General features: G+C 42.3%; 1 protein-coding gene across 1 annotated transcript in view; it reads left to right on the top strand.

Annotated features, from left to right (window-relative positions):
- The window catches only part of LOC126457626 (ATP-dependent RNA helicase DDX3X), a 166355-nt gene that overhangs the window by 12144 nt on the left and 136257 nt on the right, over positions 1-17954 (top strand). The window contains exon 2 of the mRNA XM_050094097.1: positions 8176-8260. Within this exon, the coding sequence (XP_049950054.1) occupies positions 8176-8260 (85 nt within the window). The remainder of the gene's footprint in view (positions 1-8175; positions 8261-17954) is intronic.

Below are 17954 nucleotides of genomic sequence, written 5' to 3'. Positions count from 1 at the left end.
AGCTAATTGTCATGAGCCCCGGCAGTCTCTTGATAAAGATTTTGTGCCATTGTTATGATGCTAGGAACTTGGTCATTGGCTGTGCAATGGGACAACAAAATAAACCAATTTACAAGCAGTTACCTTGTTTCCTTATTTGCACCCAAACAGATGGAAGGTCATTTCCCTCCATTAAACTTTTTTCTTTTTTTTTTTGTGGAGAATATTGAAAGCTTATTTCTCTGACTCTCCCTTGACAAACTGCAGAGTGGTTCCTTTTTAAGACTGAAAAAAAATTCTACACAGTCCTGGGCAATAGTGTCTTTTAAAATGCTGGTGGAGTACTTATTACAGTCACACCCCGTAAGAGCCTAACCATTACACAGGGATTAATTTTTCACTGGGATTTAAGGCTATAGATCGGTGAAGAACTAAGAGAACACTTGGAGAGATAAGGAGTCCACTTCATATGTCATGTATGCTGTGGTGTGTCAAACAAAGTATGTCCAAGGTCATTCATCCTCACTTATGAGGGGAACTCAATTCCAGAAAAGGTAAATGTTACTACAGTGATGTGAAGGCTTATTTCACGCGCATAGTTTTGGTGTTTTAAATACTAGCACATCAAGCATATGTCTTCCCAGTGTATGTCTTATTAGATGTTTGGTGACTGGTTGGCCAATTTACAAAAATTCGCCATGTGCACTGTGACCTGTTTGTGTAAGTTGTGGGGACTACTACTCTCCTTGTTCCCCAAAATGTGCTAACCCACTCATGGAATGCAAAATCCAGGAAATGAAGGTAAAGATAATTTCTCATATTTTGAAACTTGGAAAAATATGGTGGTTTGTATCCAGTTTCATTGGTATGCTTTTTTGCCACTACTGAACTCTGGTCATCAACAGTACTTCATGTATTTACTCCCTTGACACAGACTTCTGGTAGTAGCATGTTAAAACTTGATCATGTGCTTGAAAGGCCATCCCTTTAGGGTTCCTGTGGCACAACCTTTGGGGACAACTCTGCACATCTGGCTTGAGAAGCAGCTTCTTCCTCCGATGTTGGTTGGTGATGTGACTCCCTTTTCCTGGAAATCCGCAGATTAGAGACCTGACACACCAGTGCCTGAAGAAACCAGACCGTGGAGCACAGGGCTGCTCACTCTTTTGCTCTGACAACCAAGGGTCTAACTACCAAAAGTCACGAAAGAGGATGAGGAAGTGAAATCTTGGGAGAAGACTATTCTGATCATCACTGCATTGTGATCTGCACCAATTTTCATTGATGTTAATCTGTCGCCACTGGTGACAGTGATGGGGCATGACCTGTCCTGGTCCCTTTGCGCCTAACCAGGACGTTGTCATTGTGATGATTGGAGGATATAACTGTAGCCTGTTTTGACTACAACCATCTTTTTTCTCTTGTTCTGTGATCTGTGTTGCTCTCCAAAAAACTTCACTGATTATGATTTCCCAACACACTGACATTTTGTGCATTCGGTCAGGGCACACTGACTGTTATATACCTCTTCTGTAACTTTCGCTTCCTCTATCAGGTTACATCAAGTTTGTGGGAATCATCTCCAATGTGGTCACTGAAGCTACTGGAACTGCTATTTCCCTTTCTACAACCTACTTTTTGCTGCTGGATTGTGCCATGTTGGACCAAAGACATCAGAAGCTGCAGTGTCTCAAGTGAGGCCTTTCAGAGGCCATCATCCTCATTTGTCCACCACTGGTAACCACCATGCTGTATGTCAGTCTCTCTTGCATTTGGTATAGCTCGCACTCCGTAGTCTTGGCTGCACACCTGTGCAAGGTGCCTTATGAAGGACCACCACATTATACTCTTTCCTGTGGCTTCGAAATCTCTCCCACGAAAAGTCAGATGTGTATTTCTGTCTTGCCAATGTCCACCCTGATGCAGATGTCTACTTTTTTTGCCAGCACTAGATGTTGTTGCACAGTCCCAATTATTGAGACTACTCTTTGATAAAAAAGCTGACGTGGCTGCCCCTTATTTTGTCAGCTAGAAGATTAGCTGCATGTGAAAACTTATTGCTCATCTGCTATCTTGCCCACACCTCTTGGAGCACAGATCACACTACTGTCCTTGGTATTTACCAGGTCCTGGCCTTGTCCTGATTGGACTATGGTTGCCAAGGTTATGGCCCAGGAGCACCTTCATCTTTGATGAAATTGCAGGGCCTAGTTCATCATTGTGGAGTAAGACTGGCCACTGGTGCCTTTCGAGCTAGTCCCATAGACAATCTCCCTGTTGAAGAGGGCACCTTCCTTCTTCACTTCTGATGGTTCCAGCTGTTGCTCACTTACACAATTACCATATGACGATTTCCTGATCATCCGGCTTACCAAAGTCTGTTTGCATACAAGGGATGTTGAGTCACAAACACCTAACCTCTGGTGGATTCCCAGTTAGACTGTGCCTCAAGGCCTTATTTCGGTACCTCTGTAGAATGTGCTTTGCTGTTTTCCAACACAACACCTCTTGTTTAGTACCCAGACCCTAATTGAAGACTGACCTATTTCAAGGACCTAAAATTTGTCGCCCCCATGACTTTTGGCATCTGTTCCGACAGCTGTAAAACCCTGGATAGGATGGGAATTGTTTTAAATCTTCTGCAGGTCAGGAACAACATTCATTGCTGGGAATGTTCAGTGTTTTTACAGGGGAGCTAATAGCCATAAACATAACTTGGTTTCATTAAACAGACCTCCCTCAGTTGCGTTTTAATTTGTAGTGACTCAATGAGCAGCCTGTAGGTCATTGATCCGTGCTACTCTATGGTTTGACCATAGTAATTGTGCTTGCTCCATTGCCTTTCTCTAGGTCAAAAGTCATATGATTATCCCAGGGAATAATCTGGCCAACTGTTTGGCTAGAGAACGTACCACTCACCCAACATTCAATGTCATGATCCCAAGTGTGGATTTGTGGCTGCAAGTAAGCCCTCCCCTCACTCGGAGAGGGACCATAGAAAGTCTGCTCTATCAAAACAGGAGACTAAGGCTGTGTGACAGTTACTTCTGTTCTTCCTGGAAGCAATCCACCGTCCCATGTTACTTCTACTTCTGTCATACCCAGTTATTTTATGTAATGAGATACACCCTAGTCCTCACCCCCCTCCAACTTGTTGCTGCTGCCGCTGAGCTTTACGGGCAGTAGCCCACGTCCTGGTGGAAGGTCCTCTCCTGGCTCTCGGTGCTTAGCGTGGTCTTCATGATTCTGTGTCTCTAATATTGGCAGATGAGTAACAGGCAATAACCTTGTTTTGCTTTCTCCATGAAAAGTGTTTTTATTCTCAGATGAAATGTTTTAAACTAATTCAGGATCAGACGTGGAATGTAAGGGGTTGGGCACTTCCTGCTGCATGTTGTTGTAAGGGCCCTGGTGTCATAGTTACCCCACTTTCTCATTTTCTTGTGACCTCAACCACCAATTGACTCTTTACTGTTTCTGGCCTTATTTTGTTGACTGCGCCTATTGATCTCACTATATTTGTAGCCTGCTAGAAGGCATTCATTACTCTGTACCCATCCTTCCCTTAATTGGTGTGGCGGGGGGGTGTCTGTTGCAGGTGAAGTTTCTCTCGCCACAGATGACAGATGAGTTGTTGGAGACCCCCTTTGCCCCCCCCCCCCCCACCCCCCCAATGTGTCCCAACCTACGTAGTGGCCCGACCTATGTACGTTTCTCATATGTAAATTATTTCTCTGCTCTACTGTTCTACTGTTTCCGGTATTGCCTTCAATGCCTCACATTTAGCTCTTCTACAAACTTTCGTATCCTGATCCAATTTCTGTCGGACATAATTAACTCTAGATAAACCACTACCTGAGTGAGGAACTTTTTAGTCCCTTAAACTCCAGGCAACCAACTGATCTATTTATAATCCATTTGTATGTTTATAGCTCAATTCAGAAGACAGGACACACATTTGATGCTAGTGTGTCGCCAGTAAGTGGATATAGGAATCCCACACAATTATTTGCATGGCTTTGACATCTCAGATCTGGTTTCTGTTTGAGTTTGCCTTTCAGGTTTGCTGCTGCCTGCCTATGTCTGCTTTCCACTTGTTTCTATAGGTGTTGATTACACTCTGGTTTATCAAGCAAGCAATTCATGCCATTGGGTTGGATTTTAGACACAGTTCTGTAATCACTTAAGGACTCTCCACCCCCATGACCCAAGGTTATCTACATATTGAACACCATGCTTACTAACAGGAGCCGGCCGGGGTGGCCGAGCGGTTTTAGGCACTACAGTCTGGAACTGCATGACTGCTGTGGCCGCAGGTTCAAATCCTGCCTCGGGCATGGATGTGTGTGATGTCCTTAGGTTAGTTAGGTTTAAGTAGTTTTAAGTTCTAGGGGACTGATGACCATAGAAGTTAAGTCCCATAGTGCTCAGAGCCATTTTTGATACTAACAGGAGACGACGGTTGCTGTCATGGTAGCAACATTCGTATCATCACTGAAACCACTCTAGTTCTAACTGCAGGTCTAAAAATGTTTATTTTGCATTCATTTCTTCACATTTATCACACACTTTTCATCTCGCAAAACATGTCTGATGGTGTATATGGACTAATTCAATTTCAAACACTTGATGTGCATCCAAAGAAATAGATATTGGAACACAGTGGACTACTGTCCTCTTCACCCATGAGTCATCCCAGGGTACATGTGTGTCCCTAGGAACTGTTCCTTAATTATCTTCAACTAAACGTATGACTGACGCACAACCATATTTTCTTCGGGTTTAAGACTTTGCACAAGGTACATTGTTCACATCAAATTTTTTAAGCGATTGTCATATGACAGTAGGATAGGTAATATTCCACTGAATAATTTCTCACCTTACTTTTCCACTCAAACCCCTGGTATACCTTACACTACATAATATTTAAGAAACTCCTCTGCTGTCATTTGTTACCCTTCTAATTATCTTATCTTATACTGAGGCTATAGACAAGGCATGTTCACTTTACTTTCTCAATAAGTTGTCCACTTCCACTTTACATTGTGATCATCACAATATGTGTATCATCTCATTATTCCGATTTATGGTTCCAATGGTGTGCATGAATCACTAGAGAACAATTGTAGGATGATTCCTTTGAAAAGAATTCAACAGATTTCCTCCTCCTAGTCTGAACCTGTGCTGAATCTGTAATAATCTAGTCAGCAGGATGCCAAATCTTAATCTTTTGTGTTTTTCTCGTTTTCCACAAAACGTGGCTAGATCTCCATGTTGTTGACAGCAAAATACAAGATAATATGCCAGTTTATTGAAGATTTTCAGAACTTCAGTGCCTTCATCAGTGAGAAGAGACATTATTTTTTTCCATGAAACTTGGTAGTTATTTTCATGAAAGCCTAGCCTACGCAAAAAAAAAGGTCAAACAGAAGTTCTCTATCAGATTTGTTCACTTCCTACATTTAACAAAATCTGTAATGATACCTTCAATGATAACAAAAGGTTTATTCAACAGTGTGGCAGTGTGCATTTTCAGGCAGCACTTCTATAATCCTTAGTATGTGTTAAGACTGTGCATGCACAGAAACCAAAGTATGTCCCCCTGCACCACCCTTTTTTTTCTCCCCCCCCCCCCCTCCCTCCCCCCCCCCCCGTTCAGCAGTCTGTTTTTCAGCAGGACACATGTGGCTACTGCTGTTGCAATTGTAGATAATTTGTATAACTACAGTAGATTGCTAATCATTTCTATCTTAAGATATTTATGTGATGTTTTGCAAAAAAATTGAATGGCCTAAGAATCATAGTATTACTGGTTGCTGCATACCAGGAAGAGAATGTTCTGGTAGATAGGCTCAAAGTAATTTTGCGATGTCTTTAATATTCTGTGCAGTCTTTACATTTTTGTTGTGGTTAGATGAAAACAAATGTATAGTAGTGTTATAAAATTACTGTTAATAATACTCAGTGGTCAACTTTTAAATGTGCTTTGTGCTTGTCTGCTGCTCAACATATCATGTGATCAGTATGTTTATCATAACTCATATTGTGGGAGGATATCTGTGAAAAGCACACATGACAAGTACCCTTTAATAACCAAATATGAGCACTAACCAGAACAACAGACTGCATTCAGCAGAGAGACAGTTTGATCAGTGGTGTTTAAACATAAAAGATCGTACTCATCAATTGTGTCTTAGTACAGAAATGATACACATGAAACTTGATACACAATAGATCAGTGACGTAGGGATGTGGAATACAAAATTTCATTCACCTACTATCTTCCAATAGTCACAGTTTTGTTGCCAAGACGGCAATTTTTGTGAAATGCTGAAAATTGAATGTACTCAACACTTTTACAAATACCATATTATATTAAAGCTTTAAAACCACTCCCATTTGAAACTAGGTCTTTCTCAGATTGTTTGGTAGGGAGGACCCAGCATGTTATTTTGTATGTCATTGCTACAAGTAGAAGTAACTTCAGTTGTGCCCCTGCCGTCCGTGTTATATATTAATGACCTTGTGAACAGTATTAATAGTAACCTTAGACTTTCTGCAGATGGTAATTATTTATAATGCAGTATTGTCTGGAAAAAAACCTGCAGAAACATTCAGCCAGATCTTGATAAGATTCAAGGTGATGCAAAGGTTGGAAACATTTCTTTAAATGTTCGTATGTATAAAATTATGCACTTCACAAAACTAAAAAGATGTAGTGTCTTAAATACCAGTGAGTCACAGTTGGAATTGGACAACTTCTACAAATACCAGGGTCTAATGTGTCAAAGGGATATCACATGGAATTATCATATATGCTCAGTCTTGGGTAAAGCAGGTGGTAGACTTTGGTTTATTGGTAGAATACTGGGGAAGTGCAATCAGTCTACAATTTACAAAGGAGATTGCTTACAAATCACCTTTGCCGACCCATTCTGGAATAATGCTTGAGTGTGTGGGACCAGTCCCAAATAGGACTAAGAGGATATATTGAAGGTATACGGAGGAGGGCAGTGTGAGTGGTCACAGCTTTGTTTGACCGGTGGGAGAGTCACAGAGATGTTGAAGACACAGAACTGGGAATACTCTTGAAGATGGACGCGACCTATCCTGAGAGAGCCTTCTTACAAAGTTTCAAGAACTCGCTTTAAATGACAACTAGGATACACTACAACCTCCTACTTATCACTCACATAGGGATCAAGAAGACTAGATTAGATTAATTACAGCACACAATCATTTAAACACTTTCTTCCCATGCTCAATATGTGAATAGAATGGGAAGAACCCCCAATAAGTGGTACAATGGGGCATACACTCTGTCATACACTTAACAAAGGTTTGCAGATTATAGATGTAGATGGAGGTATAGTGCACTGGTCCACGATGAGTGTCACTACCAGTTCAAGAGCATGAACTGTCGACCTATCGTCATAGGGTTTATGCCCGATAGCTGTGAAAGACTGACCAAGGGTAGGTTCCCAAGCCTGGAATTTGGTTTTAGGTACCTAGTATTTGTACCTGTCTGCTTATGAAGCCGTTTGCTAAGTGCCTTATCTTTGATTCTCAAATCTATTAGAGTTTCTCATATTTGATATTAAAACTTCTCAACCTTTTTCAGAATTATTGTGACACTTTTAAAAGATAATTTTCAAAAATTGATACTATCAGCCAGATGATAATGAAGGAACAGAGAGCTGGAAGACTAGATTGACTGTTTACTTCAGCTATTTCCTCAGTAGGTAGCAAGTGAGATAAGATTGTGGCATAAACTGTTAAAGTGTCTCCACAGTCCAATGGAGTATAGTGAGGTGATATTTGCACACAGGTAGCAAGCTGTCATGGTCTGCAGTTCTGAAAGGAGATTGGCACTTTGTTATGACTAAAGCTGTTTCATTATATGCCGTGGAAGTGAACAGTACAAAATCCGAAGTGCCATTATAGTTTGAAAAACTGAATGAGCAGAGTTGTCTGTGCAGAAGCTGTGAAATCTAAAGGTGCAGACTATCTACCTCCCTTTCTGCTTGAAATTGTGTGTTCTATTTTCAACATTGAAGAGATGATCACACAGTGCCAATAAAAGTTAACTGTGGCTAAATTGTATTTAGTTTTCATTTGCCTTGTATGTGAATTTGACAAATTTTGGTGTTATTTTAAACAACTTGTAAGATTACATGTTATTTTCTCCCCTTCTAGTTTGCTGGTCTGGACTTGGAGAGCGGTCACCAGCCTTCCGGTGGTCGCTACGTGCCTCCACATCTGCGAAACAAGGCTTTAGCAGGTGATTCCTTAAATTACACTTTGCAGTAATGTGTAAAAAAAAAGCTTTAAAAGCTTATCACTCAAGAGTATGTGTAGTTTCTAATGCATGTCCTTTTAAGTATGTGTGCATCTTAAATACAGATAGAATTTTATGCCTATTTTGTTTCCTTTCCACATCCTTTAACACAGTATGTTGTGATTTTTCAACAATAGGTGAAGATAGAGGTATCCAGATTGGCTAAACATTAATGCTGCCAAGTTTCATCATATGTATAGAAATTATGAGAGGCAAAAGGCCGTAAAGAAGTAATGTCTTCATTAGGAATGGGGGAGGGCAGGTTTAATCAATATCTGAATTGGGAGGGAGGGGGGGGGGGGGGAGTGTTGAGGAGGGACACAACGAAGAAAAAAACTAATGGTGAAAATACCAAGTGAAATTAGAATTCTAGTTTATTAAATTACAGTTTGAAGACAATGTGCTGATCAGACTTCAGTTTAGCATACTACTAAAGTTAAAGCAAGACAGAAAATTGCAGTTTTTCGGTCATGCCTGTACAGAGTGATAAGCACAACTTAACCCACAAGCAAGCACAGGGCACACTTCATACACATGTAAATGATAGCTGTGTCTGTTACCAAGGTAAATATATGAGCAAAATTGCATTTCAGTATTACTTTAACTTAAAAAAGGTAAAATGGAACTTAGATTACAGGAGCTAAAACAATGATAAAATGAACTTTCATTAACTTAAACTTCTTACCATTTGCAAGAGTTACCCCACAGCAATGACCCACTTGAAGCATTAAGCAGCACAGTTGCTTCAGAACTCGGCAGACTACATGTTCTATTACTAATTACCTTGTGGATCTTATGGGACTGTGCTCCTAGCTCGTAATTTGGTAAATTTTCTTGCAAGGACCTTAAATTTTTTTCTGACGTAGCTCACTGTTGATCTTATGTTACTGCTGCTCACTTGGACATATGACAATAAAACTTTGCGATAGCTGTTGCGGTAATGTTAGCTAATGCAGTAATGAAGGAATACGTGTGGGCTCGCAGTTGTAAAACAAGAATGAAATGCTACAAGACAATGTTATTTGTCAAGGTGTATACCACCCGGGAAAAATCCGGGAATTTTTTAGAATTCTGGGAATTTTTCATTGTTTTAGTTTTCAGTTAAATTATTGTAATTTTGACTGATAAGAACCGATACTCTAACAAAGGAGATTACTGTATCCTGCTGCTGCAGAATAATACTGCGGCGTTAAAACATGAACGAAAGAAAAAAACAAAAATAAAACTTAAATTGCAAAGGAAGTGTGCCATATAAAATAACACAGTGCACGTACAAGCGTCTGCCAACAGCAAAATGTATCGAAGGTTTTAGGAAGTCTATGCAATGCTTCATAACAACGAATTGCCTCCAATGAGCGTGACGTCACAACTGTTTACATTAGATTCATTTAAGCAGTTATGAGCGAGCTCATGCACGCACGCAGTTGATTCGCCTATAAGTAATTAATACCTTCTCCCGCTTCTGGCTACAGAAATGTGGCTGTTGGCTGTGTAAGCAACAGTAGCAGCAACCACCCTCATGGGGTACCCGGCAAAATTTTACTGGCGCGCCCAAGCTGCCAGATTCACACGTGCGCAGCAGGCACGGATCTGGGGCGGCGGGGGGGGGGGGGGGGAGGAGGCTGGCTGCAAACCGGGGTATCTGAACCGTGTGGCAGTTTCAGTGGGAGGGGACAAATTTATATTATTGAGGAAAAAAGCTTCGTTTCACAAAGCACCTAGCATCCAGCGCACGTCAGTCTATCAATTATTCATACGATTTTGAAACGCACCCCTGCTGGTTTTTGGACATTTTTTGACACATTCTAAGTTGATTTTTGAAAGAATTATAAATTGACTTTTGAATGCGTGCGAAGTGTACGTGATGTCTCTGCCAGGAGAATCCTCATCAGTCTCGTTCATGAGAAATTGGAGCATATGAATGAAATGTGAAACTATTTCCGAACATAAAGTTATTTGATTGGGGTAGGCCAAATAGGTATTTTGTATTGGTACTTCGTGAATTATGTTGTTGTACTATAACAATGATCATTATTGCCAAAACAGTCTCGCTAATTTTGCGTGTCACAATTGCTGCAATATTAGAAAGGCCTATTTTGTTTTTTCCAGCACACAGTGACAAAATAGACCTAATCAAATTGAGAAACCACACCAGCCTTGGGTATTGTATGTGTTAACAGCTTTTTTAGTATTGGACGACGACATTTCGATTTTTCATGTAGCAAAACGTTTGACGAACTTTGATGATGAGGTAATAGTTCTTTCGCAGAAAGGAAAGCGCGCCATGTAAAGCTGCAGCAAGATTAGAGAGAAAAATCACTAGGACCTAAGGACTGAAGAAATGTGTATGTCTAGCCTCTCTCTTGTCTTTACTGGTTTTAGGTATCCTACATTTAATTTTATGTCACACAGAAGAGTGCCTCCTGCCCCTTAAATACTGGGGCCGCCACAGATTTCAGTGTAGCTCATGGTAGTTACTTGGCCATTGATTTATCAATTTGGAGCCCAGGACTTCTCACATCTATCCACTAGAGAGCGCACGACGACCTGTGTGATAGTGACCATTCCCCATCTTCCTGTCACTGCCCTTGCGTCAGGCCCATGGACTCTTACCCAAGGCTATAGGGGGAGCAGGGGGAGAGCGGGAGCAGGGGGAAAGGTAGACCTCTTACCAATCTATCAACACAGTCGGTTCCTAACAGTGTTTATTTTGAGTTTCAGTGGCACAAGCTTGTTTTGAAGCAACTTGGGACACTACATTACAGGTGAAGGTTTAACGTTACACCTGCCTTATATCCAGGATGTGAGGATAACTAGATGAAAATAGATCTTACATGATAAATGACTAACACCAATTCCAAGCAATATTACCTATTCAGAGGCAAATTAGCTGCAATCCAAAATTATCCAGGTAACCAAGGTACATTTACAAAGACTGATTCAAGTGGTTCAACCCAAAACTGACATCACATACTATGAAGATCCTTCTGTGAACCTCCTAAACAAGGCGGACTGGAAAACTTTCGCCTCTGCTGTCACCGTTGAATCTCCCCCACATGGTAACATCGATGTGAGTGTTGAGCAGGTGTTTACAGCAATCGTTTCTGCAGCAGAAAACACGATCTCTCGGTCTTTAGGGTGCGCTCGGCAAAAGGCAGTCCCTTGGTGGTTGCCAGAAGTCACTGAAGCAATTAAGAAGTGTCTGCAAGATCTACAGCACCATAAGCAGCACCCTTCCCTGGTGCACCTCATAGCCTTTAAATGGCTCCGCACTCGCGTTTGCCAACTGATCAAACGACGGGAGCAGGAGTGTCTCGACCATTGGGTGCCATACGTCACCTTCTCAAGTCTGGACAAAGATTAAATGTGTTTTCGGGTACCAGACCCCAACAGGTGTTCCCAGTGTTAAAATAAATGGCATGTTATCTACCAATGCAAACACAATTGCCGAGCACTATGCTAGAGCCTCTGCATCGGAGAATAACCTCCAGCCTTTCTCACTCTCCAACGGCGGCTGGAAGGGAAAGTCCTCTCATTCACTACATGCTACAGTGAATCCTATAACACCCCATTTACAGAGTGGGAGCTCCTCAGTGCCCTTGCACATTGCCCCGACACAGCTCCTGGACCAGATTGGATCCACGGTCAGATCATTAAACATTTCTCATCCGACTGCAGGGGACATCTCGTCATCTTCAACCGGATCTGGTGCCATGGGATCTTTCCTTCGCAGTGGTGGGAGAGCACCATCATTCTGGTGCACAAACCCGGTAGAAACATGCTTCATGTGGATAGCATCGCCCATCAGCCTCACCAATGTTCTTTTTAAGCTCCTGGAACTTTTGGTGTGTCGGCAGTTGGGTTGGGTCCTGGAGTCACATGGCCTACTGGCTCTTTCAGGACGGCTTGCGCCAGGGCCGCTCTACCATTGTTAATCGTGTGTCCCTCGAGTCTGCCATCCAAAACAGCCTTTACCAGACGCCAGTATGTGGTTGCCATCTGTTTTGATTTACAAAAAGCGTATGACTTGGCGACATCATATCCTTGCCACATTATACGAGGGGGGTCTTACAGGCCCGCTCCCAATTTTTATCCAAAATTTTTTGTCGCTTCGTACTTTCAGTGTCCAACAAGTTAGTGCCTCCCATAGCTCCATCCCCCCCCCCCCCCCCTCTCCCTCCACCATATCCAGAAGAATGGGGTCCCACAGGGCTCCGTATTGAGTGCGCCTCTATTTTTAGTGGCCATTAATGGTCTAGCAGCAGCTGTAGGGCCATCCACCTCACCTTCTCTGTATACAGACGACTTCTGCATTTTGTACTGCTCCACCAGTACTGGTGTTGCTGAGCGGCACCTACAGGGAGCCATCCTCAAGGCGCAGTTATGGGTTCTAGCCCACGTTTTCCAGTTTCCGGCCGCAGAGTCATGTTTTATGCACTTCTGCCGGCGTCGTGCCATTCGTCCAGAACCAGAACTTTACCTTAATGCCAATCCACTCACTGTAGTGGTGACATTGATTCTTAGGACTGGTTTTCAGCACCCAATTGACGTGGCTTCCTCACCTTTGTCAGCTTAAGCAGAAGTGCTGGAAGCACCTCAATGCCCTCTGCTGCCTGAGCAACACCAACTGGGGTGCAGATTGCTCTACGCTGCTGTACCTCTATAGAGCCCTTGTTCAGTCCCACTTTGACTATGGGAATGTGATTTATGGTTCGGCGGCACCCTCAGCTTGCGTTTACTTGACCGTGGCACTCGCCTAGCGACTGGAGCTTTTAGGAAGAGACCAGTTACCAGCCTCCTTGTGGAGGCCAGAGTCCCTCCATTGCAGGTCAGGCATGCACAACTGCTGGCCAGTTACGTTGCACACATTCATAGTTCTCCTGCACATATGAATCGCCATCTCCTTTTCCCACCGAAGGCGGTTGATCTCCCGCATTGGCAGTCCAGGTCAGGGCTTCCAATTGCAGTTCGTGTCCAATCCCTTCTTTCCGAATTGGAGTCCTTGCCTTGACCACCTGACTTGATGTCTATTCACATACACCTCCATGGTGTACACTTAGGCCGCGACTTCGCCTGGACCTTTTATATGGCCCTAAGAACTCAGTTAACCCCACGACTCTTTGCTGTCACTTCCTCTTGATTCTTGAATGCACTGAGGCCACGAAGTGGTTTGCACCGACGGCTCTATTGCTGATGGTCACATCGGCTTTGCATATGTCCATGGCTGACATGTAGAGCAGCACTCCTAGCCCGATGGCTGCAGTGTTTCCACTGTGGAGCTGGTGGCTATATTTCGTGCTGTTGAGCACATCAGTTCATGCCCTGGGAGTCATTTCTCTTGTGTACTGACTCCTTGAGTGGCCTGCAAGCTATCGACCAGTGCTACCGTCGTCATCCTTTGGTAGCAACCATCCAGGAGTCCATCTATGCCCTGGAATGGTCCAGTCGTTCAGTGGTGTTTGTCTGAACCCCAATTCATGTCTGAATCCCAGGCAGCGAACTTGCTGACAGCCTGGCCAATCAGACTATACAGAAACCGTGTATGGAGATCAGAGCCAATTACACTACTACACACTGGAGGATTTCTTCTTCATAAGGGGGTGGGAAGGAGGAGGGAGGGGCCGCGACAGAGTGGGAAGGGGCGACAGAGAGTGGGTGGTTGGTTGGTTTTAAACAAGGGAGGAAAGGACCAAACTAAGAGGTCATTGGTCCCTTGTTCCCTTTAAAATAACACAAGCGAAAGAAGAGACCAAAGGAAACTTACAGCACAATAACAGGAGAAAGGAAGAATCAGAAGAATGACAGGACAACCCCCACTACTAAGGAAAAAACAGGAAAAGAAAACCACAGAGAGAAGCAAGAAACAAGTAGAAGGGGTAAACAGGAGAGCAGATGACCGTGGCTGGCCGACCACGAGAATAAAAAGGAAAATCCAGCCACTCTGTGACACATTAAAACATCAACCCTAAAGCTTTAGAGTGGAGAACACAAAGGGACAAGTGATGTGCGATAAAACTTATACAGAGTGATAAAACCCTCAGTCCCTTATAAAACGTAAAACTAAATTAGCCGATGAGGCTAAAATTAATGACAACAAGTCTGGTAACTGTAGAGTTCATCACAGGGCAGCCAAAGGAGGACAGCTCACCAAGATACGGGCCACTGTTAGCTGTGTGCCACACCGACACTGAGATGGGTCATCACGGCATAGGAGGTAGCCGTGTGTCACCCAAGCGTGACCAACATAGAGCCAGCAGAGAACCCCAGAGTCGCTATGTGAAGCCCGCATGAAGGACTGCCACACATTCGTAGTCTCCTCAGTGGCACGCAGTTTGTTGTGCGTGCTGAGGTTATGCCTTTTCGTCTCCCAAAGCCGCAAGACCTTGCGGCGTAGTACTGAACGTAAGTCAGTTGCAGAGAATTCATGACACACTGAGTGACACTCTCTCCAATTTTGGGTGTTACTGTAGCAGTCTCTAACTGTTGCGAACAGCAGATAGTTTTTTTTTAATACTAGTGTTGCATGATTGGTTTTTCTCTGGAAAGTTTAAGCACGAATTTACCATTTGTGTTCCTGTGAACAATTCTCCCACAACTTTCCTCACATAATCACTCTTCCTCTGTGTGCGCAGAAATAAATTTCACATTTTATTGCTGACAGTGTGGTCGACCTGAATGTTAATGCTATTGTTGTGTACAAGGCATGACAGTACCTCTCACACATAGAACTTGATCGAGGTGGTATCTTGCCTAGTCAATTGAACTGAACAGTGACTTGCAAGGTTGAGTTTCTTCTCCCCTCAACTGACATGATTGTAAAGATGTCAAAGAAAATTTCTGTTTCAAGCAGCTAATCAATCTCATCAAGCATATCTAATGATGAATCTGCTAACATATATGTGATTAAGAAGTAGCCACGTGGATATTTTGAGGGGTGCATTGGGAGTTGCACTGTTGTGTGGTAGTAATGTATAGACTGCATACATGCTGTAGTAGGCAACTCTTGAGGAAAAGTACACCTTGGAAACATGAGACATTTCACTGATACAACTTACCAGTATCTGACCACCAGATGAGCTATATCTCATCCAATATGCTAAGCTCATAGTCACAGAGTACGTGGTAAAGAAGTAATTTGCATTAGTGCATCTTCCCATTTTCTTCAGTGAAGTTTACAAAGACTGTTAACAGTGTTGCTGCACACTGGTGGCTACCTTTCACTGTGCAGTATGTTCACTGTTGTGGTTTAACCACTTCAGTTGTACTCTCACCACTATAACTACCATGTTCCTTGTGTGGTAACATATTGATTTGCTTGTTAAAAATGTGGTAGCTGCCAGCACAGCATTCCCTTTGTCTGATTTCCTGCCCACACAATTGAAATTAAGCTCTTGCCTCACCAGTCTACCGTATTTCCTCGAATCTAAGCCGCACCTGAAAAATGATACTCGAAACAAAGGAAAAAAAAAATTTCCCGAATCTAAGCCGCACCTGAAATTTGAGACTCGAAATTCAAGGGGAGAGAAAAGTTTTAGGCTGCACCTCCAAATCGAAACAAAGTTGATCCATTGTAATATGAGACACACTTTAGGTCGAATGAATGACGATACAGCTACAGTAGTTCGGTTCGAGTCGTAAGCTTAGCAGTTAAGTTATACCAGGTAGCCATTGCTATGCGTCAGGTGCCCCGTCCGTATTTATACGGGTACCCTTCCTTTTTCACGTGCTTCGTCTGGTTTGAATCGATTTCCTTATTTTGCTTTGATCTGATAAGTGCTGTTTTCTTTGTTATACGTGTTTACGTCACTCTAAGCTGAAAATGCGTTACTGTACTGTGTCATGAATTGTTTGTCGCATTCTGATAGTGCGTGTTTACGGCCTGTCGCCGCTTGCGGCATGGCTCGCTTTTGTGCGTGCTACCGCCGCTTACAGTAAAAAAAAAAAAAAAAGAGAGAGAGAGAGAGAGAGAGAGAGAGAGAGAGAGAGAGAGAGAGAGAGAGAGCGCAATCGTCTCATTAGCGAAACAATGGCAAGAGACTGCTATTTGTTGTTACTTACACTGCTGCTTTCTTTGATAATGATCAACAAGAACCAAATGATAGAGGATGTTCTGAATGAGAGTTTAGCGAAAATTTTTCTCCGTTTGAAAATCTTTGCGGCCGCTTCTTTAGTACATCAAATTCTGCACAGAAATTAGTCATCTTAGATTTAAAAATCTAGTCAGTTACAGTGCTTCATTTCTGACAGTATCACTATTACGCATAAGAATAATACGAATATAAACATGACACGATACGTATATTCTTCCGCGTTTGCTGTTGTCTCACTCTAGTTTTGTAGTTTATTGGGCAGACAGAATGTAAATAAGATAGCAGCAAACACGAAAGAATACGTGGCAAAATGTTTATATTCGTATTATTCTTATGGTGAAGAGAATACTGCATGTGATTCACATTTCATCAGGTTCCTATTAGCAACCACCTCTTCTCACAGGTAGGAAAAAATTCTGAACGTAGAGTTGGTCATATTGACAAACATCCCAAACAGTCTTACCAGTTGGATTTTCGTAGTAAATTGAAATTCTGCGACATTCGAAGATAAACAATACGAAATTTGTATTTACTTCGTTGGATAATGTCGTTGGATAATGTATGAAAATGCAGTGGTCGAAACTCGGGGCGGAGAAAAAAAAGCTCATCTTCCACCTTTTTTTTTTAATTTATTTAGTGACACAGAGGTTTTGGTGCCAGTATTTGTCTTTGAGCCTATAAAGCATGCCTGTGTAGCGCTACATATATTCGACGGCAGAAGTTAGTTGTGGCAGCACCTACCAACATTTTTAAGAACCTCCGCTTGCTTTGCACTCGATTGTAAGCTGCGGGCGGTTGTTTGGATTACAAAAACCGGAAAAAAAGTGCGGCTTGGATTCGAGTAAATACAGTATTCTGCTTGCAATATCACTCTCTTTGAACTTGGAATACCTACTTAGTCAATGTATTGCGATACAGAGTTCACAGTCAGGAGCAGTGATGAGAAATGACCATCAAAACCTGTGCTTTTCTGCACTAGTATGCTTCATTGCTGGCTGCTAGGTCTGTTGTAGTGTTTTGTCTGAATGAATAAGTGCTAATGTCTGACAGCTATTTTCTATAAATGCACTATATCTTTTAAAGGGGAAAATGTGGTGCCGGCTCTTACGGATTCTCACTGTTTTCTGAGATTCACACTAACGTGATCCATCAAGATCACTTTTTAAGTTGAACAGGTTTTATTTTAAAAAAATCATTTTTTAACTTAAAAGGGTAATAATTTATGTCTTTACTGAAGTTGTTTCTTACTAATTTCTTTGTTACAATGTTTACTTCTATTGTCTTTGTTACAGTTATTTCTTTTCACTCTCTTTGCAGATATTTCTTAGACTTTGTTGTAGTTTCTTGTCAGTTTCTTTGTCGTGGTTGCCCATTGCAGGTTTCTGTATTGTAGTTGTTCATGCTAATTTATTTACTGAAGAGGCTTCTAAGAAATTTGAGACACTCCAGTGAGTTCTGTGTTTTTGTGAGAAATTTACCACTTGACACAGTTGCTGTGTGTTTTGTGAAAAGGACTGTTTGAAATGTGTTCTGACTGGGGCCACAGG

The sequence above is a fragment of the Schistocerca serialis genome, chromosome 2 (genome assembly GCF_023864345.2).
Source record: "Schistocerca serialis cubense isolate TAMUIC-IGC-003099 chromosome 2, iqSchSeri2.2, whole genome shotgun sequence".
Taxonomy (NCBI): Eukaryota; Metazoa; Arthropoda; class Insecta; order Orthoptera; family Acrididae; genus Schistocerca; species Schistocerca serialis.
The sequence above is the reverse complement of the archived record's forward strand: the minus strand, read 5'-3'. Positions and strand labels throughout refer to the sequence as shown.